This window comes from Misgurnus anguillicaudatus, unplaced genomic scaffold, assembly GCF_027580225.2.
Source record: "Misgurnus anguillicaudatus unplaced genomic scaffold, ASM2758022v2 HiC_scaffold_31, whole genome shotgun sequence".
Classification (NCBI taxonomy): Eukaryota; Metazoa; Chordata; class Actinopteri; order Cypriniformes; family Cobitidae; genus Misgurnus; species Misgurnus anguillicaudatus.
The window spans coordinates 411084-437756 of NW_027395281.1; the positions used below are offsets into that span (position 1 = coordinate 411084).

Genomic DNA, 26673 nt, shown 5'->3' on the forward strand with positions numbered 1-26673 from the left:
TGGCTTCAGTGTTTGGTACCATAGGAATGAATGGGGCTAGGCTAAATGCTAACACATTTACTATGCGCTGTACAGTGCACGCATTGAAAAAAGATAGGTATGTATTAATTCGTCTAAGTTGAGGTAATAGTTTAATATGGCAAAAGGGTAGACTATTCCTTTAACAGCACAACAAGACATTTTCAACTGAGGTATCTTGTTCGTTTCACTCGTCTCTCATTCATTTCCAGTGTTTTTCTGCAACCGCATTGCGAACGCAGCTTGCAGTGACGTAACTGTGACGTCTACTCGAAATTGGTCTATAGGTTTGAAACAACATGAGGGTGAGAACATGATGGCACCATTGGCATTTCTGCATGATATATAGCTTACCAAACAGTAAGCTGTAAACTCTGTATCACAAATCATATCACCCGGACCAGTGTTATATCGCGATATCTTAATACAAACAAATTATTAAAAATATTACATTTAATACCGCATGAGGTAACAGGTGTGCAATCTATTAGCTCATTCACATGGCACTTTTACCTTTAAAAACTAAAGGTCATGTTAAGGTGCTTATCTACAAATCTACGATTGACCCTTATTTGATTTATTTATGTTAATCTTCAACTCTATGTTTCTACAGTCAGTCTTTTCCTCTGGTTAAGGTACTCATCAGTAGGGTTGGGAACCGAGAACTGGTTCTTAGTCAGAACGGTTCTGTTTTTCAAAGGAACCAAAATTGCACAAAATTCTCAAGTTTTAGTTCTAAAATTGGTTCCGACCGATTCTAAAGTGCTTAGAGCGGTCACTTTAAATAGCCATGTCTTACCTCATAAATATAAATTTTGTTGAGCCATTTTTACAGTCACGCAACCAAATTAACGCAGCTTACAACAGAAAACACTCACGCTGCTGAGGTAAGCTTTATATACTTAGTGTTAAACATGTCTAAAAGAAAGTTAAAAGTGTGGATTCTAGGGCTGTTGATGGTACACTGCGACCCGCGGTGCACGTAACAAACTATGAAAAATAAAAAGTACAGTCTCGAGATGTCTTCAAGTTGCAGACAGTGATTACATATCAATTGTTTAAGTATTGTGCATTATTTTTGTTATATGGAACTGGAATCGGAACTGGGAATCATTAGGCAGAACTGGAACCGGAATCTGAAAATTTCTTACAATACCCAACCCTACTCATCAGCCATAAATAAATAAATAAGTCACTCGAACCGACTCTCTCATAAGGTATTGTTTGGAAATAGTAAAAAACCTAACCTCTGTAAATTGCTTTGTATAAAAGCCTCTGCTAAATCTAAATGTAAATTCACACATACAGGTGGAAAGGTTTCCACTTAAGAATCATCACTGGTGCTGGGATCTTCCATTCTTCAAGTAATCTCTGAGAAATATACTCCTGTGTTGGACACAAATGAGAGATCAAATCAGAAGATGAACAGAAGACAAACATCTAAAAATGCATTCCTGTTCAGTGACAGATATCAGTTACACTTTATTTACAGTGTCGTCATGTGTTTATTTGTAATAATAAGTAATATAAACTAACAACATGCACTAACTGAAGAGTTCGCTGCGTGTAATTATGCATAACAGTTATTACTTCAGCAAGTACATGTAAAATAAAGCGTTACACAGATATCATTTTATGTCCTATCAAATGCTCTTTAAAAAATGACAAATGTCTCCGCCCCATATACACTGACAAATATTGCAAGCATTTTTCTGTAATTTAGCAACAAGAATGAACAGAATTTAGATCTGAAGTGTTTATGAGAACATGTATGAGGAATAATCATTATATAAATCTTGTATTAGCTGAAGATGTTTCTTACCATTTTTCTTATAAAAATACTTGTATAGAATGACAGCAAGCAGCAGCAGCAGCAGCACACAAACAGCACCACAGATTCCTGATATAGCACCTGGAGACAAACCAGCAGGCTCCACTTCTTCTATAATATGGGAAATGAGAGATTGATAGATAGATTATAAAAAACTACAAACATCATTAAAGTAAAACAACTGAAACTTGAGGGGAAAACCTCACATTGCCACAATTATAATCAGAACTAGAATATCCTAAAGTTTATTCCCATTCATATTAAAATGGTTGCCAGTGTTTGTTATCAATCAAAGTGTAGAATTAATATCATACTAGAGAGATTTATAGTTTAATGAATAGAGTCAGACGGTTTTTATTGTGTGATATCACCCGGAAGGGATTAATTAGTGATAACAACCTGGCTGGCTGTATATTATCCCACTCATTACAAGGCTATTTACTATAGTGATGATGGGTGATTTTGAAGCCCGCTTCATGAGGCTTCGAAACATTTACAAATCTTTTTTTCGAATCATTGGTTCGGAGCTTGTTTCAAACTGGCCAAAGTCACGTGATTTTAGCAAACGAGGATTCATTACGTCATAACTGTTTCGAAACGTTTCGAAAATCCGATGGTTCACCACTAGGGGGAGTTGATAACAAATTACCAGTGTAGGTGAACTTATTTTTCTTAAAATCATATTTTTAAAACAATCTATTATTTTGTAAAAAGTGTAAAATGTTTGGACAGATCTAGCTGCTTTTACACTATTTTGATGAGCAGGTGTCGCCAGCGTGTATGGTGCAGGGCTCCAGACTGCCACCAAATGGGGGCATTTTGCCACCAAAAGTTCAGAGTGTGCCACTGAATTTTACATCCAGTCGCACATGTGCGACCAGTAAATTTGATCTTTTTTGTGTGCACATTGTACTTTCTGCATCTATCATTTAAAGTATTTATTAGTAATACAGTGGAAATTATTAGAAGTGTGAATGGTTAGCATGTTGATTTACGATGTGTGCACCTACATTTTCTGTTTGTGCTCCTAAAATTTTCAGGTGGGGGCAACTGTGCTCCTAGTGAAAAAAGTTAGTCTGGAGCCCTGTGGTGTTTCGATCGCTTCGAAAAACTGAATCAAATTGTGAAGCAATTGGTTCAATAGATTCGAAGCTTCAGTAATTTACTATACTAGTACATATATAGAAACATTTTAATTGTATATCTTTTATTAGCTCATTTGTAAGGGAAACTTGTTTCCTATGGCTGTAAGCAAAGACGCATTAAAACAAGTTTAATGTTTAAACAAAATGAACATTCGTTTTATTTATTTGTTAATTAAAAATCATACACGTAAGGAATAATTGACGACGGGCCATTGAATTATAAGAAAATAATGCACACCCAAGGTGCAATGCGGCACGACGTGAAGCGGAGTGCCGTTACACCGCAGGTGTGCATTATTTTCAAATAATTCAAGGGACCGGAGTCAATTATTCCGCTTACACCACGGTTACCACAAACATTGCTCTGGTGTCTATTTTTAAGACATTTGACAAGTTAGGTGTGCGGTTTACAGAAAAATAATCAACACCCATAGAACATTTCTCAGCCAATCAGAATGCAGCATTCAACAGGCCCGTGGTATAAAGTGTTATATTATAAATATTTATTCTGTGTGTCCAGTTGTCAGATTCACGCTGTGACTTTGAAAACAATTCTGCCGTACTCTGACTCGGATTGGCTGCAAGGTTTCGGCATTAGGAATGATTATTGTTTTTTTTAACTGACTGTATTTCCAAAAATCACGGCATCCTTTAAAACCATAGTGCCTCAGTGATGTGAGGTGTGGTCGACTTCACAGCATTGTGCGGATCGGTGAGTTGTCGTGTCGTGGGTGTCCGAGCATCTGTTTTTGAATCATACATTAGTAACGTTACTGATGTCATACGACGGTCTGGTAGCTCAACACAGCGTTAAACACGCACCCAGTCTTTACTACCACAGGCGCTTGTAACGCTAACCGGACATCCAAATGCCGCCATAACCACATTAAATAAATAAATAAACCCACACGATCGTCGTTTTCAAGCAATTAAGTACTCGTGCCTATCCCTAATCCTTAAGGGCTCGTTATAGTCGTGCGTAGGTCCTACGGCGTAGCAGCGACGGCGTAGGTTCCGCGTCGGTTTTCATTTATACTTGTGCGTCGCCGTCCGCGTCGACGTGCAAACACACGCGAAACCGCTGGTTGGCAGTAATCACGCGTGTAACCACAGTAGCAGCAGAAGTCGTCACAGAAGAAGAAGCTAAGCAAGTAAACCCACAAACGAAGAAGAAATAGCAACTTGTTGTGTATAATTTGAGAAGACCAGCAATGATGGAAGTAAATAAACAGCGACTTATGTTTCAGTTTGAGTTAAATCACTCCTCAACTTGGCTCGTCTTTGTTTTCACCGTCTCAAACGGAAATACCTATGACGCAGTTTTTTACCTGACGGGAGGGGTTCTGGTGGACCAATCACAGCGCTTACGGTCCGCGTAGAGCCGACGCGCTGTTAGAAAATTTGTGAGGTGCGCGTCAGGCTACGCAGAGCTACGCACAGGCTACGGATAGCCTACGCCGTAGCTACGCCGTAGGACCTACGCACGACTATAAATCGCCCTTTATTATACTGAAGTAATCTACTCACCTTTGGCAGTGACATTGAACGATCTGTGTATAGTATATATCTTGCTGCCGACAGTGATATTGACTTCGTAAGATCCAGAGAGATGAGTTGTGATGTTGAGATCTCCAGTCTGATCATCCACCTTCAGTCCATCTGTGTATCTCTCATCGTGAATATCATAAGTTATATTCTTTCCATTTCTGATTATTTCAGCTACAGGAGAGTTGTTGTGTCGAATCCTACACATCATCATCTCATCTCCTGGTTTCTTGATACAATTTTTGACCAGAATGACAGAATCTCCCACCATCACCATCTTCATTTTATCACCAGACACATCTGAAGAACAAACAGAAAGAGTCAAACTCTTGAACAGAGAATAAGGCTGTCCCCTAATAGTAGACCAATCATTATTCAACCAGAAGTGGAATACATTTCAATTAGTTGCAGAAAAAACTCTGGATTGACAGAGATGTGAGGTGGAGTGACCATTTCTAGCGCGGAATTTTTAAACCAAAATGATGAAAGTGCATTCTCAGCAGGCAAACATTCATATATTATTCTTTCAACCTCACAAATATAGCTCAGTGGTTTCCAACTCCAGGATGTTTTAGACATCTTCATATGATGTAAAATCTGCAGAGACACTGGCCCTCCAGGACCAGGATTGGTGACCACTGGTTTAAACATTCTGGAAAGAGCCTGATGAGTGAAATCAGGTGGTGTTTCATATAAGGAGACATCTAAAACAGGACTGGAGTTTGGACCACTGATAAATTGTATTTTTTTTTTAAATATAAGACGTATGTGGGGGGATTAATTAGTGATAACAACCCGGCTGGGTGTATACGCATGTTAGTTAACGTTAGGGCTAGTTGACATGGGTTGCTTTTTCAAATGTATGTCTTAATTTTTGGATGGGTGCACTTAAATTTTTGCTGGTGCTCCTAACTCCTTAAAGTTGTGGGAGCACCAGTGCTACAAATATAAAAGTAAAATTTGAGCCCTGCATTCCTTTTAAATTACCAGAGACCGGATGCCGCTATTATTATAACCAACCAGTGTCTGAGGCACACGTGAAACTTTCACACCGAAAACCGTTCAGGTCTCGGGTCGGACCTCGGCTTTTCAAATCTAAGTGGACACGTGAAGGCCTCTACTGTACAGTACGTGTGTTCCTCAGCATCAGAGCAGGCAGCACAGAAACAGACAAAAACAAAAGACCCACCAAATCCTGGCCAAATTACAGAGATGCCAATTCGCACAGTACTTAAACGATCACAGGACCTTGCTGTTCAGCTAAATATGGTGGGTTACTTGTGGGGGAATTTTTACTTAAAGCAACACTAAAGACTTATTGCTCTTTGCTCCCCCTACAGGTTAGAAGCGTAATTGTTCATTACCACTGTCGTAAATATTGCAGCATAGCTGGCTCTGATTGGATCGTAGGTCTGCCGTAAAGCAAGTTTTTGTAGTTTTCACTCAAACTACAGGACCACTACCCGACGGTTGGAAACTTCTTTAGTGCGGTTTTGGCCGATAGAGGGCTGCAAAGCAAATGTGAAAGTGTCATTCACCCTGTTTTGAGTGGATGAACCACTGAAACTTTTTTGGAAACGTTATTTTAAGGTAAAAAAAACTCTTTGGTGTTGCTTTAAAAAATGACAGACATGGCCAATTTGCATGGGATTAAGATTACAGGCAACCTTTTCAATTATAACAAATGACTAGAGGTGTGTGCAAACGCTGTAAATTGTCATTGTGTTTGTTGTCACTACAGTGGACTGTCCTGTCTCCATGCGCTGTTGTATGTGGACTGTCTGCGTGGTATCAAGGATTAGGCTGCACTCGGACAGGGTGTGCGGACAACCATGGACCCTCCTATAGATGACAATTATGTCATGCGGATGGTGGAGGTATACCTTAGCCATTAGGTTTAGTCACATGGTCAAGGAAAGGATAAAAGATAAATGTTAAATCCTGTAATTGAATCCATCCTTACAATGAAATTTGACAGTAGGACTGTCCTAAAAAAAAGCATGTTGTTTATTTACTTATTATTGTTAGGGCTGTGACAGTTGTCATAATAACCTTGCACTGCAAGACTGGATTAAGATCAGTTACACATGGTTGCCCTTTTTGTTGATTAAATGGTTTACCTCATTTGTAAGTTAGTTAGGACAATAGCATCTACTAAATGCACCTCAGAATAAGATTTAGTATGTTCTAACTCTTTCAATGCATCTACATGTCTATCCTTCCCCATAACAAAAACAGTTACTTTTAGCACTAATACATGCGAATTGGGATGCAGGCCTAGATGACCCACTGTAATCGTAATCAATCTGATATGACAGACATCAAGTATTTTTATGAATCACAGAGAGCTTTTGATCTTTTCATTCTTACATTAACTGTACTGATGTAATAATTTTAACACTGAACGTTTTAACATCACACAAAACATGGATATCATATTTACAAATATCTAATATTGAATACTGTAGATTTTATTTAGACTGCTGAATAATGATGTAGATAATTATTTAAGTAATTGTTTGAAAAACTCACCAACACTAAAATTCATTGTTTTAGTCACCTTCTCTCTCTTGATGTATACTGTACAAAGTCCAGTGTGTTGAGTTGTGATGTTTGTGATGGTGAGATCTCCAGTCTTGGTGTTCAGCTTCAGTTTGTCTCTGAATTTCCCTTCAAGAGCATCATCATATATTTTAAGTGAATCGGCTGCCCCATTGATTTTAGCTATGCGATCCTGTTCATCTCCAAATCTCCACTCGATCGTATCATTTGTCAGTAGTTCAGTATTAGTGTGTAGAGTAACAGTATCGTTCTCATACACTAACACTGACACTGACTCAATAATTAAAACACCTGCAAATACAAACAGAGATAAAATACACTTCTATATCACTGTCAGCATAAAGATTAAATTGACTAGTACATCTCATGTTTTCTGCTGCAGATACAATAAAATAAAGCCATGTTATCTGCTGTATTCAAGTCAATCTCCCTACTGAAAAAAGCCACCTAAAATCAGCCTAAACTGCTTGGTTGATTTTAGGTGCTCTCCCTGTCTGATTTTAGCTGGTGTGGCAGAGTTTCGGCCACTTTATAGTTGGTCAGGCTGGATGCCCAGATAGCATGCAAACCATTGAAACAATGTTAAAAACAGTTGATTTGTCAATGTTAATTGCATTGAATCAACATCAGGTTTGCACCCTCCATTAATATTGAAAAAATATTGAAATTTCAACAAATCGCCATTATTGTGATCAGTGTTTGCTTTAGTTGGGTCCTTGACTCTGGGTATTCAAGTTAAATCTTTCTTTTCTTCTACCCGTTTGTGTAGTAACATATGTGCATCGGAAATGAAAGATGTGTTTCAAAGTTAGGTTGAAACAGATTGCTTTCTTTGAAGATGTCAAGATGATATAAAATTAAGCTGCTTTACTTGATTATGTTGATAAATTTTTGACTATTATAATTGTTCTGGTTTGTAAATCCACTGTGACAAGATAAGCAGAAAAACTGCTGGCACATTCAGATATCATTACTCATCCTACAAATTAGGGTTGTGCCGATAGACGATATCATCGTCCATCGTGATGGTTGACTGACATCACGATGGAGAGACACCATCGTGATGCCACGCCCCCTCCCCACTCCGCTGCGAGTCGACATACACTTACTCTCTTCTATATAGACTATAGTTAACCTAATATCTTTGCGTGAATTGCTCTATAAATTAAATAGAAAATATAACTAATGCATATATGCTATTTTAAATACTGTAGTTTATGCCTGAGACGTGACGTGTGTTAGTCTGTGAAAATATCCTGTCAGGCATTTGATCTTGACTAGGGATGGGCACGGATATTCGAATATTTGAATGGCAATAATAATTCGAATTTAAAAAATGCTATTCGAATGTTTGTTTGTTTTTAATGTGCCACCAAAGGGTAACAACTTATTTAATGCTTTTTCACTTCATATATACTGTCTTTTACAGACTTAAATGTAAAATATACATGAACATTAATTTGTATGTATTTCTGATTGTTTGGCAATGCAGATTGCAGACGAATTTAAGTTTTTCCTTTTATCTCCGGGTTTGTCCGCGCCGCGCCGTATTTGGCCACTGACTGAACAGTGAGGGCTCACGTGTTATTAAACGTGCTTCTCCGCCGCCCGAATCAACACATCATGAGAGATTTGTAAGCTTTCTGTTATAAAGTCTACGGAGAACATTTATTATATGCGGTGCTCTTTTGAAAATGAACCGGATAACTGCACATGGCAGTTTAAAGCAAAGCTCCGTCTTTGTGAAATGTTGATAAATTAAGCTAACGTTAGTAACTTTGCACAGTCAACAATAAGGATATTTTTAAGAAGAATTAAAAAAAAAAAAAAATATATATATATATATATATATATATATATATATATATATATATATATATATATATATATATATATATATATATATATATATATATATATTTTTTTTTACAATGTTTTCAACTTAAAAATACATACATATATTCTGTATATATATATATATATATATATATATATATATATATATATATATATATATATATATATATATATATATATACAGAATATAAGTTTAGCTTGTTGTGGATATTTCCTAATTATAAGCCTTCTGTGAAATTATGACAAAATGAAAAATACAAAACACGCATGTCTTAATTAACATAATTTAAATAAACGAATATTCGTTCTTTAAGAGCTTAAATATTCGAAAAATTTTATATTAAAAGTAATAGTAAATTACTGGTAATAGTAAGTTACTGGAAAATGCCCATCCCTAATCTTGACATGGCTAGAATCTTGTCTTTTTACATGTTGTACATTTATCTTAAAATAATTAATTTTGTACAAGAAAACAGCCCATATTAATCATTTATTAGTAGCCTATTGTAGAGAGATCGTGCTCATTGTTACATTGAGGCTATACTGCACTGAAGCGGCAGATTAGGATATAAACCCAGAATTCAGCGAACGTCAAGAACAAGAAAACGGGAACAACACTCCGACCGAAACGCGGGATTTACATACACAGACTATGTTTAAATTTTGATGTGTCTGGCCCTGTTCACTTTGTCTAGTTTTAATAAGCTGCGGATTGAAGTGCTGGCTGCTCCCCGCGGTGCTGAAGACCCGCTCTCTGACGGAGTACTGTGGCACATATGCACAGATATTTACGTGCAAAATTTGGAAAGCGCGGAGGAGTCGTTGGGTTAGTAAAATAACGAAATTATAGCTTTTAAATAGAAAAAAATATTTATGTAAAGAGATTAAAAAGTGCTTAAAAGTGCACAACTCTTCTTCAGTGGATTAAAGCTTTTCCCCTTATGTGCAACCTATAGGAAAGAGACATTAGTTGGGATAGTAAAATAACAAAATTATAGATTTTAAGTACAGAATAGTATTTATGTAAAATATATATTAAAATAAAAAGTGCACAACTCTTCTTAAGTGGAAGTAATAAAGTAAAATAACGAATAATAATTATATAATAACGAATAATAACGAAAAATTAAAATACCCCCCCACCTAACGATATCATCGTCCATCGCGATACGCACAACCGGCGCAACGTCATAGAATGTCTCTGAACAGGTTCACGCCCACTTTTGGGGGAAATCGCACTAGACGTTCCATTGACTTCCATTCAAAATAGCGGAACAAAGCAACGTTCGTACACAGCCGGCAGGCGTAAATAACTTATGAAATCACTCAGATTATACACGTTGAGTAATTATCTGTCCACCCTGCCGGCCATAGAGCGCGAAAGATACATTAACACATTTAATTTGGTCAATATAAAAACATGTATCTTTCATTCTCCCAGCATCATATTTGTGTAACAACGCTCCCTATTGGCCAGAGGTGTCTTACCCGGACATTAAACACGTACATCATCAAGTCAACAGGGAAGCAAGTGAATGATTTTACTTCGTATTTGAAAGTTACTTCGTATTTATTTATTATGTCTTTATATTTAGAGTAATGAGTGCACTTTTCCGTCCAGCCATACAACTAACTGGCTTAGCAATATTTCCAGCAATCACTGGATGGCGTTGTTACACAAATTTGACGCTGTGAGAATGAAAGGGACATGTTTTTATATTGACCAAATTAAATGTGTTAATGTATCTTTCGCGCTCTATGGCAGGCATGATGGACAGATAAATACTCGACATGTTTAATCTGAGTGATTTCATAAGTTATTTACGCCTGCCGGCTGTGTAAAAACGTTGCTTTGTTACGCTATTTTGAATGGAAGCCAATGGAGGCGCTGCTTTTTTAACCCCCGAAAAGGGGCGGTGACGAAATTTACAGTCAAGTTCCCGGATGTGCCGGTAGTCCGTATGGTTTACGTAACCATCGTCAACTGCCAATTTATGGGGACATCGCCCAACCCTACTACAAATCTCAACAATGGTGACAATCATCAAACAAATTCATATAAAACGATCAACTGCAATGCATGCTGGGAATTATAAATTAGTTTAGTACTACGATGATACCCAGCATGCATTGCAGCATGAAGCTTTCTTTTGTTGATCGTTACCATTGATGAGATTCATAGACCGATTCATGATGTCAGAGATAGATGCAGTAGTTTAACTTTTTGAATGTGTTTTTATAATCCTCAAAATAACAGACCTGCCACTGTTTCCAACTAGTACCATAATAATAACTTTTGCAAAACTTTAACAGTATTTCATTAATATAATTAAGAGATGTCTACAAGAATTAAACTACTTGATAACATTAGATCTTTGTTTTCTTTGCAATAGCAGATGTATTTTAAAACACTGCTTCAACAGCCAAAGAAAACTTGACATTAAAACACAAGAGTAAAGGGCCCAACTAAAGTAAACACTGATCACGATAATGGTGATTTGTTGAAATTTCAATATTTTTTCAATATTAACGGAGGGTGCAAACCTGATATTGATTCAATTAACATTGACAAATCAACGATTTTTAACATTGTTTCAATGGTTGCATGCTATCTGGGTGACCAGCTGACCCACCATCTTAAATCAGCTTGACTGGTTTAAGATGGAAGTAGCTGGTTTTATGTGGCCAAAACCCCTCTAATACAAACCTGCTCTTTTCAGTAGGACTAACTTTGCCATGAAATATTTAAAAAATATGGAAAAATATCTGAAATCTGTTCTCTGTCCTCATAAATATAAATAACTACTGATGTTAAGTTCTTGAACGAATCGTTCTTTTGAGCCGGTTCTCAGGAAGTAACCGGTCGAGCCGGTTCACAAACAAACTGAATTGAACTTTAGTTTTGGGCATAGGTTCCGGGTTGATGACGCAGGACTCACAGCCGAAATAGCACGTTGAACTCAAAAAGAACCAAACAAGGTTTGTCGATGATTGCCGAGGCGAGGATTGCCGGCGATTCTGACGGAAAAGTTGCTAACACTGCGCGTGAATACCCGAGGATTTGAACAAGCCTGATGTGCGAAGTTTCTTGTTTTATTCGTTTCTTGATATGCTGTTTTATAAAAAGCTTTAGTTTTAGTACAATTTATTGTGTATGCAAATCATATTGTAGTTGTTTAAGGACGACCAATGAGTTTAAAAACAAGTTATTTATTCTGTACCCATCCGCAATTGTGCATCAGTGTCTTTTAGGAATCTTATTCAAGTATGCTGGTCAAAACTGGTCAGTTGTATCTGGCATTTACGATGTTGACACAAACGACTTTATTTGTGTGGCAGGCAGTGGCGGCTGGTGCTAAAAAAATTTGGGGGGGCGCAAACACACTCAAAATCCAACTTTTACTGTAGTAATGCAGTACTCTTAATAGCCATTTATCAGGTGATGAGTATTATTAGCATTTAATGCTGAAAATGTTACAGTTGAAATCAATGATCAAGGTAATCATTCGCACTCACGCACGCACGCACGCACGCGCGCACACAGGCAAATATGAACAAATCAAATAACAAAATACTACTGGGATTAAAATATCAATAAACATGTAAAAATCTGAATTGAACTAAACTCATCTGAAACCATCTTGTGTAATAAACGCATGAAGGCAGATTAATGCAGACTTTTGTCATTAGATTTTGTATCTTTACCTTTGACAGGCGTCTTGTTGTAGCACTCCTGTAGTGTTTAACTTCAGCAGCCATGCGCAGACCAATCAGTGTATGACATCAAAATATCGCGAGAATATCTAGAAACCAGTGCGTCATTTGAGCAACACACTGCCACCAACTGGACATACTTAGGAATTACATTCTCAAGTTGAGTTGTGTGGGCAATCTGCCAAAATGGCGCTCATATTTTTCTTTATCCTGCTTAAATATTCTCCATCAAAGACTTTTCGTTTAACGCGACCGAATACACACAAAAAGAGACACTAGTTGCCTAATCACAGGCTCGTACGTTTCTTTTTGCTTTTATATCAATAGCACAAGCACATTTTCCCCTCACAACAGACTAAGTAACTGTTACATACAGTCCATCAGCTCAATATGCACGGTTCGTGAAGTTTCCTTAAAAACAGTGGTTTTCTCGTGGGTGCTTTTTAAACTCTACAACAACAAAACTAACAACAAAGTTGACCAAGCCACGTAATATACCGGATTATATGAGCTCTCGCTCTCATTATGTCCACGCAACACAAGCTCAAACGTGCCACAAAAGTTCATGTTGTGCACGTCTATCACGCATTCAGACTTTAAAACAGTAAACAGGGTAAAAATAAAACTCAAGAAGACTTACATGATATCCAGCTAGCTAACTCCGTTTGCCATGAGAAGTGGTGGAGAACACAGACTCCCATAATTTGACTCCGTTGGTCGATCTGGTCCAAGCTTCTTAATCCTTTATTTATTCATCAATTAAATACCTTGTATAGGGTGATTTTGAAAGGATAAAAGCATATTTTCCTTCATCTCAAGATATTTCACTTGCTTTCACTGATCTGTACTGTAGCTATCAGTTAACACAGCAATCTCCAACGCGGTTATGAGACTCTTCGAACGATCCAATCACAGCAGGTAAAAAACATTAAAAGCAATATTGATTCGCTTTCAACATAAGTGGGAGTGTTTGGGGCGCACAGTCCTGCGCCCCAGGGCGGATCCGAAACCAGCCACTTAGAGCTCAGCCTCAGGTCACATGTTTTTACCCTTTTTCCTAACCTACATAGACACTCATTAGGGGTGCGCCCCAGACACACAAACATGACACACACACAACGAACTCAGTTTTGATTTTTAATTGTTTTAAATAAATTATAACATGACTAACAGTGAAATAGTACAACTAAATGAATTTATTTTGTATTAATTTGTACTATATATTTAACTTTTTGGTAACATGTTAAAGCAGCTTTCCTCTCTGGCCAGCTTTAAGGGGGCAGCGCCCCAGCGCCCCCTAGTGACCAGCCGCCACTGGTGGCAGGGTAGTTAGTTCTTAACTGTAGTGACATCATATTATTGGTAGGCTATCGTCCGGCAGGGAGGTGTTTATAAATGGCTGTTTGGTGCGGGTCGGATGTGCGTCATCTGTTCTGTGCCTGCGCTCTTCCTGTTTACCGGCATTCAACGGAGGTCTGTGGTTAACACACAGCCGTGTACATTTTAGCACCGCTTGTGTCATTGTGGGGCTTTGTGTACGCTGGAGAGGTAAGCATTTTTAGCTTTAGCGTTCGACTCTCAGATATCGGATTATCGTATGGTAACACAAGTGCTTTGTGTCATTTATAGCCTATTGTAAACAACCGTCACGTGTGGTCTGGCTCGTTACACTGCCTAGTCCCAGGTACGTAAGATTTAGTATATTCCCAGAGGTTTTAGGTGATGTGGTGACAACCGCATGTGCCTCTGTGCGTTACTTTTGGCTTCTTTTGCTCCCCAGCATTTAAGTTGTTATTGATTTTTTTTCTATTGATATATTTTGTTTTGTATCACAATTGCAGGAGCTGTGTGTCCGACGGCAGTGAGGCTTTTCTTCACCGTGTGCTGTGTTATGCTGTGTGAGCACCAATGATAAAATCACGGGTATTGGAGTGAGTGTGTGTGTGCGTGCACTCAGTGTGATTCTCTTCTTTTTTACTCCCTCTCTTAGCCGTTTTGATGCCAATAGGCTGCAGCTCTGAATTAGAGCCCGACCGATTTATCGTTTTGCCGATTTTATCGGCCGATATGAGCATGTCGCAGATATATCTGTATCGGCGTATAAGCCGCAGATATGCGCCGATATGAACGTTTGTGACAGAACACATTAAATGCATTTGAAAGATGTAAGTACTTGTTTGTCCAGCAGAGTGCGCCATACTGGTTGCTAATGGCGACCCAGATCACTCACTGTAGTGACACCAGCCAATCCCCCACCCCCTTCACTTCAGTCAGTCAGTCTCTCAGTTCAGGTGGCTGCAGTCACGCAGTGTCTTCTTCACAACATTTTTACACCTGGTATTAAGACGCGCTTTGGTCGATTGGATTATAAATGGACAAGAGAGACGCATTCCCGCTTACATTTGGTGTTTTTAATCCGTCTCTTTGTCGACTTGCGAGTTAAAACGCAAGCGGGAGAAATGACGCGAGACGGAGAAATGACACGTTTAAACTACGCGCAGCCGTGCACTTATATAACACTATATGAGATTACTGCTGCTTGTGTTGTTAGTTAACACGCTCATTTCAGAGCAATTGATTCAATAAGCTCGCGCAACTCTACACCCTTGCTAAATAAAAGAGGCGGAGCGAAGACGCATTAGTTTTATTAAAGTCTAAAGTTTGCACGGAACCCTGGGTTTGTGTTATAAAAAAGTTGTGCACAAGCACAACATTAAACATCCCTACTGAAAAATCCAGCTAAAACCAGCATAAGCTGGTAGCTGGTTTTAGCTGGTTTAAGGTGGTTTATGCTGGTCCTCCCAGCCTGACAAAGCTGGTCATGCTGGTGGGCCAGCTGGTATTCCAGCATGACCAGCTAATTCCAGCAAGACCAGCTTAAAATGTGACCAAAACACACCTAGACCAGCTTGCTACACCAGCAAAACGAGCTTCCTACACCAGCAAAACCAGCTAAAACCAAGCTGGGGACCAGCTTAAACCAGCTCACCAGCTTATGCTGGTCTTAGCTGGATTTTTCAGTAGGGATAGCGTACATTAGTATGTGCTCCGTCAAGCATTGTCTTCGTAACTGTGAGTGGCTAACTAATTTGTGAAGTACACAACTTACTGTAAAGCTAATATTAATCAATGACTTCATAAGTTTCTCTTTATAACGTTATTCTCGTCAAAACTGCAAATGATGCAAGTTTTATGTATTTTGTTCTCTTTGTGTTTTAAAGTTATTTATAATAAGTCAAGTTTACTGTTTAGTGCACTGATATCCAACTAATTTTGGATAATAAAGTTTATTGTTAACTTCTTGCCTATAGTACATATCTTTGTCACATCAATATAAGTGTTGGATCACCACATTTGTGAGTGATCACCACATTTGTGAGTGATCATTGCATTGCATTGTATTTATTCATAGTATATTATGTTAAAGTATATAGTGTATTCTATGTACAGTACTTTAGTATAATATACTGTAGTATATACTGAACTATAATGTACACATAAAGAATATCGGCCGATATATCGTTATCGGTCTTTCTTTACTCCCTAATATCTGTATCGGCCCGAAAAAACGCATATCGGTCGGGCTCTACTCTGAATTAATTGTGAATTTTTACTGTGAATTGTGATTTCCAGCTTTAGTAATTAGCTGGGTGATGACTACTTTTATCTTTGCATTTTAACTTTTGTACAAATAAACAAACTCTATTTTGCTACCCATGTCTCTTGCTCATTTTATTCAGTAGAATGAACCTGGGTTCCTTATAATATTAAGTGAACTGTGATTCCCTTGTACAGTCCCAGGGAGGCGTAGTCTATTCTTATATTGTTTGAGTGTTGAACATAACTGTAAAAAGACCACATCTGAATGTTTCATTCCTACAAGTAGTTAGAAAATAGTAACTAGTAAAAAATAAATGCGTAGTGATGTAATTTCTTGATGACGTCAGCAACCGGTGAATCGGCTTTTTGAACCGGTTCAATGATCCGAACTGTCCGAAAAGAGCCAGTTCGCGAAAATGAATCAGACTTTGCATCACTATAAATAACATCATGTGCACTTTCGTAGAGAAGTAGTCGTAGAGAAGTTACAAAAATGTTGATAAATTAACTTAAAGGCGGAGTCCATGATGTTTGAAAGCCACTGTTGATATTTGAAATTACCTAAACAAACACGCCCCTACCCCAATAGAATCTGAGGGCTGTTTCATAAAACTAGATTACAGAATAAGCCAGGCTTATTTTGTTAAGTCTGGCTTATTGCCGGTGGATTTCGTTTCATAAAACAAACTTGAACTAGCTCAACCCCGGTTACTATGGAAACTTAGGCTTGCAAACTAGCCTGGTCCGGAGCAGGCTAACTGTCAGGCTAAGCCTCAGATGTTGCTTAACTAGACTTCCACTAACACTGAAATGTAAATGCAATGATATTACAGCTGACTCTTTGACATTTTATTTGACTTTATTAACCACTATTAATCTAATAATTAAAGAAAATCAACTTATATATTAAATTTGATACATTTTGGTACAATAATAATTAATAAAATATAGACATGTGTTTCACAATATGGTATGTTATAGGCCTATCAAATGTTGAATATAAATGATAATCTTAACTACCTCAATATAAGGATAATAGTTTATTAACAAATTTAAGATGTATCTAAATTCATATAATTGCAACATATTGATATTGATATATATATTTTTTTTATTCAGATTGTCTGTCACACAAAGAGGAAATTTAATTTAAATATACAACACACAAAAGTCAAGTACAGTCATTTAATTTTTTTATGCTTGGTGTGCATAAAAATGCACATTATTTTAAAGATCTACAGTATTTGTATCTTTCTCTAGTTGTTACATTTTTCTTGAAATAAAAAAATTATGGTGTCTGCATGGAATACAATGAAGGAATACAATATAATTATGTGATGGTATGCTCTTGGCATTTTGTTGTAATGAGTTAAAATTCTTTTTTTATCACAGAGAAGATTGTTAGTGTCCTGCAGACAATAATTTTTCAGCTCACAAGGCTTGTACTGTAGACTTACAGTATAATGTACTTATACCTCAGGCTTTTCTTCAACTGATCCTCACTGTAACCATTCATAAAACTCTGTTTATCTATCAACACCTAACACTACACTGTTAAAAAATTATGTAGAACTTACAGTATTACTGTCAGCTGTTTGCCAGTAACTTACTGTAGATTTATATGTATGTTATTTACTGGCAACAGTTTGTTCAAAGTTAAATGAACATTAAACATTAACAAGTCTTTTTATTTACAGAATAAAACCATCAAATAACAGCCTCATGCAAAGCATTCTGGGAACCAAAATATGAAGGAAACAACAGAAAAAGGTTGATGAGGATTTCTGGTTCACAAAATGCTTTGCATGAGGCTGTTATTTTATAGTTTTATGCTGTAAAATCATAGACTTGTTAATGTTTAATGTTCATTTTACTTTGAACAAACTGTTGCCAGTAAATAATAAACCTTTAAATCTACATAAGTTACTGGCAAACAGCTGCATAACTACAGCTAATTTTTTAACAGTGTGATAATAAACCAGTGGTTTAAAATCTCTCATCCTCCCAGGGTTTAACATGATGACTTGTGACTCTATAACGCACACATAATTTGCCATCAAAAATGTTTTGAGTAACATGTCAAGTAATAATGATTGGTCAAGAATATGTGTAACATATATGATTTTACACAATCATTTCTTGTACTACTGTAAATTCAGAAATGCATATGCTGTTCACCCACCATGCTCTCAGTGACCCCATTTTTTTCTTTCAAGAACAGTTCATCTGCAGGAGTAAAGCTGTGCTGCTGCTAGATGTCAGTGCTCTTCTCATTGCCAGTCAACATCTTTGGCAGCTAACATTATGAGATTAGACACTTCTATGATTATGCTTAAATCAACTACACTTCTTATGAACAATATATTTATGTTTTATTTTCACCTGTTACTTTATTGTCCACTCAAGTTGCTGCTTTTGAAATGTACCCCCAAATAAAAAAAATAAATTTAAGTTACATTTAAAGTTACTGTAAATGTATTAAAAATCATTCATCTGCTAAATATGTATTATATGGGTTACTTAGTAAACTACAAATTGTCTTTTAAAAGTTACGATTTGTGTTATTTTTAAAAAGTACAGTATATAAAAATTAGCAAAGCATAGCCACATAAGCATTGACGGGGATCGAACCCGGATCCCCGCATGCGCTGCTGAGAGCACTAATCACTAGGCCATCATTTCTAACAGCGTTTCAAGCTTTCATGTAATCACTTTAAAATAAGACAATATATTTAGATTTAGTTTCTGCATGCAAGGATTTAATCCATAAGGACTTTCCAACTATTTTATGCGTTTGTTTATTGCAGCAGTATTATAATTTTCAGTCAGAAGTACATTTTCATACATTTTTATCAAAAATTACCGCTTTCTCTTTAACTTTGATCGATTTGATCCACGCTCGACCTCTAGGGCTGCTCAAGAATAGCGTGCACGCGCAATTATCTTGACTAGGGAAATCTGGATCATATTAGTTGGATTGCGTAAGCTTCATTTGCCTTTTTTGAAACCGCTTTAGCCTCGCCTCATTTGTTAGGTTAATTCAAGTCGAGTTTGTAACTTTAATCCTCGCTTTTCCAAGCGAGTTTTATGAAATAGCCCTCTGGACCTTCTGTTGATAGACCCGCCCCACACATACGCAACCCGGCATTTGATTTGATTTGATTGGCTATAAGTGTGTTTTGGTAGTCGGCCCGTCTCCTTCTCCAAACCGTTTTTCAAACATCGTGGACTCCGCCTTTAACTTACCGTTGATAAATACTAAGATGACGAAGAGTACTGAGATCTTCATGCTGCTGCAGTCAAGCTAGCAAATAGGCTATTCCAGAACAAGACTTGGCCTTGTTTCATGAATGGTTTTAAAATAAAAGCGATGTTTCAACGAACGTAATTTCTTAGTCCGACTTGTCAATAGTGCATTAATAAAAAAACAACTTAACGTTAAGATGGGCGATTTCGAAGCACGCTGCTTCTTCTGCTCTTATTTGACGGACTGCAAACAACTTTTAGGTGCATGCCGCCATTGTGCTTCTGGTTCTTTGAGCTTCTTCTTCTTCTTCTTTCGTTTTCTGGCGGACTGGTGAACTAAGCACATACCGCCACCTACTGTTCCATATTTCCATTTCCTCATTTTTTATGCATTATGAAAAAAAAAAAAACAGAATTCCGGTATAAGCTGACGCTGCGTCTCCAGCTCCTCCAGCCCATACACAAAACCCTGTCAAATCAAACTGCCCTTAAACAATTTTAAATCCTATAATTTAATCCTATACTATATATAAATTCCATTAGCACCCTATACCCTAAGCTATCTCTATTAAATTCCACACCTAAAATATACCCCAAATCTAAATCCTTTTGTCCATTATTATTAAGATACTCCATTAATTTTGTTCTCTCCTGAATATATTTCCTACAATGACATATTACATGTTCTACGGTTTCTTTTTCCTTACAAAACTCACATAAACCACTCTCATATACTCCTACTAAAGCTAATGTATCATTTAATCCTGAATGACCAAGTCTTAATCTAGTTAACATAACCTCTTCCTTCCTATTTCTTCCCCTTATGTTTTTATTAGTCTCTACATATTTCCTAATTTTATACAAATGTCTACCCTTCATGTCATTATCCCATATTTCCTGCCATTTCCTTTTAATATTTTTCTTAATAATAGACTTAACTTCTCCTTTACCTAGTGGAACATTCACATCAATTGAATCTCTTTCCAACGCCTTTTTTGCTAACTTATCAGCAACTTCATTTCCTTTAACTCCTTTATGTGCTGGAACCCAACAAAATCCAACTATCCCTCCTTTCCTTCTCACTTGAAATAAAAGCATATAAATACTAAATCTACTCGAACTGATTCCTGTGAATCTATTGACCTTAATGCAGATACTGAATCAGAACACATCACTACTCTATCAGGACCTATCTCATCCACCCATGATAATCCTATGATGATAGCGCACATCTCTGCAGAATATACTGATAGATCATCAGTTATTCTTCTTGAAATTTTAACATTAAACATTGGAATATATATCCCTATTCCTGTTATTCCTGAGGTAGGATCTTTTGACCCATCAGTAAAAATGTGAAGACTTTCATAATGTTTTTGATGTAAATGCTTTCTAACGTTAACTGCCACCATTCCTGCTTCCTCCCAATCTCTTACTTCTTCTAACATTTCCAAATCTATTACTACCTCTGGAAAAATCCAGGTCGGAATCTTACCCAATACTGGTGACAAATTACTTTCAATCTCCACAATCTGGAATTTATCTGCAACAGAGTTTATACCCCAACCAAATCCTTTCCCTTTATTATTAACATATTCCCAGCAATTACTTAAAACATCCGTAGCAATATGATTTCCCACAAAACTCTTAATGTATTTCCAATAAATTAAAGATAACTTAATTCTTCTCAATTCTAAAGGTATTTCATTTGCTTCAACCAACAGAGCATTAATAGGAGTTGACTTTACAGCTCCTAAACAAATTCTGAGTGCCCTATACTGTATCTTGTCCAGACGATTTAAAAGCGTCCTTGATGCCGCACCATAAATCATGCAACCATAATCTAGCACTGACCTAATCTTCTTTGAGCTTATTGGCGGCTCGCATTCTTAAAAGAGCATTACCGCCATCTACTGTGGGTATTGGATCAGAGACACTATAATCCTTCCCCCAGACCATTCAGGACTCAAGCATTCGACGTTGCTGCGTGTTCCAGCTCCTCCATCTACAGCTCAAGTCCGTCACAGTCCAGAGAGGAATAATAATAATAATAATAATAAAAAACATAATAATATCTATATTCTATTTATTAAATTAGTACTATTTAAGAAATCAATTAATAAACTATCCCCTTCCTCTCATACGGCCCGCGGGCCGCATACGGCCCACAAAGGTGTCCAATCCGGCCCGCATGATGATTTATTAAATATGAAATACATATTTTAAAAACCCTTTCAGGCGGGTGTCAAGTTCATTTTTAATATGAGAGACTTGCGGAAAGCAGCAAAACGCGGAACATAGACTAAACACGGTGCCCAAAAATCTTGCTGTTTTATTGTTACTGCTCCGCTAAAGATCCACTTATTCCGCTAATCCACTTCGTGTTTTCCCGACCGCTCCGCAGCATCTCTGTGTCCACTCTCTGCCTGGAGAGCGAACACGACAGTTTCCAAAGTTCGTTAGGTAGATTAATTACATTAAATCAGTTGTTAAACAAAAGAATTAGTAATTTGTAAGTTTGTTTATGTATTTCTTCCGGTAATGATTTGCTGTCGGTGTTTTAAAAGTGCTAACAAGTGCTAGCAAGCAAACAACAACAAAATAGCCACATTCTTATTAACGTTACAATACATGTCTAATCGATTTAATGTTCCCGATCAGATCTAAGTTAATATAAACACTAAATTTGCTGTTGTTGGCACACTTTGTAGACAAAAAAAATACAAAAAACACCAATGCCTTCACAAAATAACGACAGAGAACGGAAAGAGAGGCTGCTAAAGGCAGTTCAACATTGCAAACATGGATTCAAAGCTCCATCAAGCCAGCAGGTAAATCATATTGAATATTTAGCAGATTGTCACACTTTAATTCTTGTTATTATATTTCCCATTATAATCACATGCTAGTAATATAACACATCATAATATTTTATTAAAACCAAAATAATAGTACCAACCCCCTTAGTGCCCTTTTTGGTTTGGGCCACTGCCCCATCTAGCATTTTCATTTTCTAAATGACTGTTCTCATTACAAATATATTCCAAAGAAAAGTGAATGATTTATAAATAATTTTGGCATTAAGGAATAATGCAAAATAAGTTAAATTAAGGCTTTTCAACCTAAGGCCAGTGGATTTTGTACAGATGTAAATTTGTGTGTATATGTACAGTATGAGTGTGACCTTATGAAATGTAGTTTTCACAGAGCTGTGTGTTTCTCTAGTTTTCTTGCTGAACAAACGAATTAATTGGTTTGTTTAGTTAATATTAACACAATTATCAGCACACTAAAGTTTAAAAAAAATATCCGGCCCTCACATCATGGCGTTATTTACCATCCGGCCCTCAGCCTAAAATGAGTTTGACACCCCTGCTGTAGGATGTTTTCCTATTACATGCATTGTCGAGTTAAGACCTGAATGTCCAAGTCTTAATCTTGATATAATACAGTCTTCCTTTCTTCTCCCCCTCGAACTCCTTCCTCTTCCTACAATTGGTTGTATTGAATATAAATGTCTTCCTTTTTGTTCATTATCCCAATAAGATTGCCAGTTTTTATTTATCTCTCTTTTTATTATTGACTTGAGTTCTGCTTTACTATACATTATTTCCATATCAATTCTTTCATTTGTCCTAGCTTGTTTTGCTAACTTGTCTGCTGCTTCATTACCTAATATTCCAGCATGGGCCGGGACCCACAAGAATTGAACTATATTATTTGTCTGTTGCATCATATATATTGTCTGCAATATCTCCAATACAATATCCTGTCTAGTTTCAGATTTTTGTACTTCTAGACAACGCAAAGCTGAACTTGAATCTGAGCATATCAGAGTTCTATTTAATCCAATTTCATTTATTTTATTCATTGCCATCATAATTGCCATTAACTCTCCTGTAAAAACTGAAACATGATCTGTTATTCTTACCGCTTTTTCCACTTTTATCCTAGGGATGATATATGCTACCCCCACCTGACCATTCTGTAGGTCTTTGAATGCATCGGTTTACACCTGCGTATACTGTTCATACATTGATCCAATATATTCTCTTGTCATCCCTGCTTCATCAGTACTCTCATTCTTATCTTGCCTTGATTCCAATAAGGACAGATCTATCTTTGGTTGTGGTAAAATCCATATTGGTGTTTCTGGTATTATTACTACTGGAATAACTCTGTACTCATTTAGTTTTATATTCTGCACTAAGTCTTTAATGATCCATCCAAAACTGTTAACTTTCCTTTTACCATGATCCCAACATGTCTCAATTATACCTTTTGTCGGGTGACTATCCTTCTGACCTTTAAGGTTCGCCCAGTAAGCCAGTATCAATTGCTTCCTTCTTAAATTAATTGGCATCACCTTCTTGTTCTTCTTCTCCTTCTTTCTTTATACCGGCGGTTGGCAACCAGCTTAATGGAGCATTACCGACCCCTCTGTTCCGGAATATGGACCTGATAATAGGTCTACTCTCTACTTTTCAATGAAATATATATACACACATAAAAAAATTATTTAAATAAACACATTTTCAATCCTACATTACCTCCCTCCTTTCCCCCCATAACTATTTCAAATCCTATTATATAGCCCTGTCTCCTTCAGAAAAGTCATCAGTACCCTAAACTGTGCCATATCGTTATCACCAGTAAACTTTTTAAAGTGAACTCCTGTTCTCCTATCTCCCTTAAGTCACTACTCATTTTGTTTCTTTGTTCTATATATCTCTGACAGTCTAATAATACATGTTCTACTGATTCCTCCACTTGACATTCTTCACACAATCCTGTTTGATGTTTGCCTATCATCTTAAGAGTTTTATTTAACATACAATGACCCAACCTTAACCTTGTTATCACTATTTCCTCTCTTCGATTACCACCTACCAACCTATTTCCTTTGACACTATTCTGAATTTGATATAACTGTCTCCCCCTATCCTCTCTATCCCACCTTACCTGCCACATTTGATTTATTTTCTCCCATACTATGCTTTTAACCTCTGATTTGCTAAGGCTAATTAGCATTTCTATAATATCTTTCAATAATGCCATTTTTGCTAGTTTATCTGCCCTCTCATTACCCCTGATCCCCACATGTGCTGGAACCCACATAAACTTGACCTGACTGCGCTTACTGACTATATTTGTGCTTAGCTGCAATACATCATACAGAATATCTTGTCTACTTTTTGATAGAAACGATCTTAAAGGGGTCATATGATGAAAATGTTAGCATTGCCACTTTGTAGGTGTGAGCAAAAACAGGTCATTGAAATTTGGCTTTCATTATGATGTCATAAGGATATCTTATTAGAATAATACCGCCTCCTCAATCTGAACTCTGAAAGAGAGAGAAAAGAAGGACTTGACAGCACAATTGAGTTTGAATTACAACAAACCACCATCATTGTGATCAGTGTTTGCACTTTATCCGCTCATTTGCATTTTAAAAAACACACCCAAAATGACACATTTTTGGACTTGACAGCACAATAGAGTTTCAATTACAGCAAACCACCATCATTGTGATCAGTGTTTGCATTTCATCCGCTCATTTGCATTTTAAAAAACACACCCAAAACGACACATTTTTGCTCAAACCTACAAAGTGGCAATGCTAACATTTTCATCATATGACCCCTTTAAGCTTCCTAAAACTGAAGACGAGTCTGAGCAAATCAACATGCCGCCACCTACTGTACTGGAGTGTGTATATCATGTCATTTTAGATCCTACTCCACAACCCTGAGTTGTTTTAAAAAGGTAAATAGTGCCTTCCTAATAATTCTAATTCCCTCTCCTTCGGATCCCAGTATCCCTACCAGATTCCATTCCCGTCCTACCTCCTGAACCTTATCTTTAAATATCTGTCTTTCCACCTCATTCAATGTACAATACAGTAATACATGTTCAACATTTTCTTTAACCCCACAATTTTTACAGTTCTCACTATTCCTTCCCCATTAAAAATAATGCGCCATTCAATCCTGTGTGATCCACTCTTAATCTCGTTATTACTATTTCCCCACGCTTAGTCATTTCCATGTGATTCTTTATGCTGACACTTTTTTGTATTTTGGTAATATCTTCTACCTTTCCTGTCTTCCTCCCACTATTTCTGCCATATTTCAAGGCCTTTCTTCTTAACCACAGCTTTACCTTCACCTTTTCCTAATGGAATTGTAACTGTAATCACCTCTAGTAGTGCCTCTTTAGCCAGTTTATCTGCCATCTCGTTCCCTTTAACAGATGTCTGTATAGATGAAGAAACCTTATACAATGTCGAAACACATTATACATGTATTCATTTGACCAGGTATTATCCAGCATCACAGCATGAATTGTTCTGACAAGTTTGTTTACCAAATTAAATTTATGAAATCTATGTGCTGAATGTTCATTACATCCAGAGCCTACCCAATATACTGCAAAGCTATGACATTTACCACCTGTTCATTTAATCACTGCACAAGACCCAGAGCTGATCATGACACTTTACATTTTAGACTTTGCATGTTCTACATAAAGAAGGAATTTTTTAAAAATGAATGAATTTATAATAAACCTAAAAATGAAAGCATTAAAAACACTGTGATGTAGTAAGTGCTGAAAGTAGCATGTGACACTGTGAATATAATCACAATTTAAATAAAGGAGACTGTTACACAAGACTTAGATGCGACTTTAATTACAATACAACATTCAGTACACCAGGGGATTTTAAACTGTTGGTCAGGAGGACCCACTTGTCCGTCACACAGTAGGTTAAGGTGTGTTGCACACCCTGTTTGTGTTTGATGGAATACAAACGCGTCGTGCTGTCAGTCATTCTTTCTCTCTGTCTATCGCACTCGTGAGGCCGCGTCATGGTTGGATAGCGCAGATGAAGGGGCGGTATCATTATAAGAAGATCCCTTAGCTACGTCATGCGGGGAGCGAAATCCGCATGACCTATTTATTCACATGCTTGCAGAGAGAGCCTTACCAAAACAAAGTTACAGGGTTGCTATTTTTCATGTTTTCTGGGTTGGTAGAAGCACTGGGGACCCGATTATAGCACTTAAACATGGAAAAAGTCTGATTTTCATGGAATGTCTCCTTTAAATTAGGCCTCTTTAAATAAGAAAACAGCATTTACATTGGGCTTAT

General features: G+C 37.0%; 1 protein-coding gene across 2 annotated transcripts; it reads right to left on the reverse strand.

Annotated features, from left to right (window-relative positions):
* Positions 1-453: 453 nt before the first annotated feature.
* Positions 454-19800, reverse strand: LOC141363030 (uncharacterized). 2 transcript variants are annotated; one of them, XM_073865479.1, is made up of 5 exons: positions 19519-19800; positions 7072-7392; positions 4522-4839; positions 1841-1957; positions 454-1404 (listed from the first exon to the last, which is right to left on the reverse strand). In XM_073865479.1, the coding sequence occupies exons 1-5, from the start codon at positions 19559-19561 to the stop codon at positions 1379-1381; spliced, it is 825 nt and encodes a 274-aa protein (XP_073721580.1). In that variant the 5' UTR covers positions 19562-19800; the 3' UTR covers positions 454-1378. The 2 variants fall into 2 exon arrangements, with proteins under 2 accessions (XP_073721580.1, XP_073721579.1); XM_073865478.1 differs by having other exon boundaries at positions 1841-1960; positions 19519-19798.
* Between the last annotated feature and the right edge of the window lie 6873 nt (positions 19801-26673).

Excerpts from the sequence above, each read along its gene's own strand:
- LOC141363030 (XM_073865478.1), bottom strand. The coding sequence starts at position 19,561 with ATGAAGATCTCAGTACTCTTCGTCATCTTAGTATTTATCAACG. Across the intron at positions 7,393-19,518 it reads CATCTTAGTATTTATCAACG|GTGTTTTAATTATTGAGTCA; the intron begins GTAAGTTAAAGG and ends TTGTATTTGCAG. Across the intron at positions 1,405-1,840 it reads GTATTTTTATAAGAAAAATG|GAGTATATTTCTCAGAGATT; the intron begins GTAAGAAACATC and ends TGTCCAACACAG.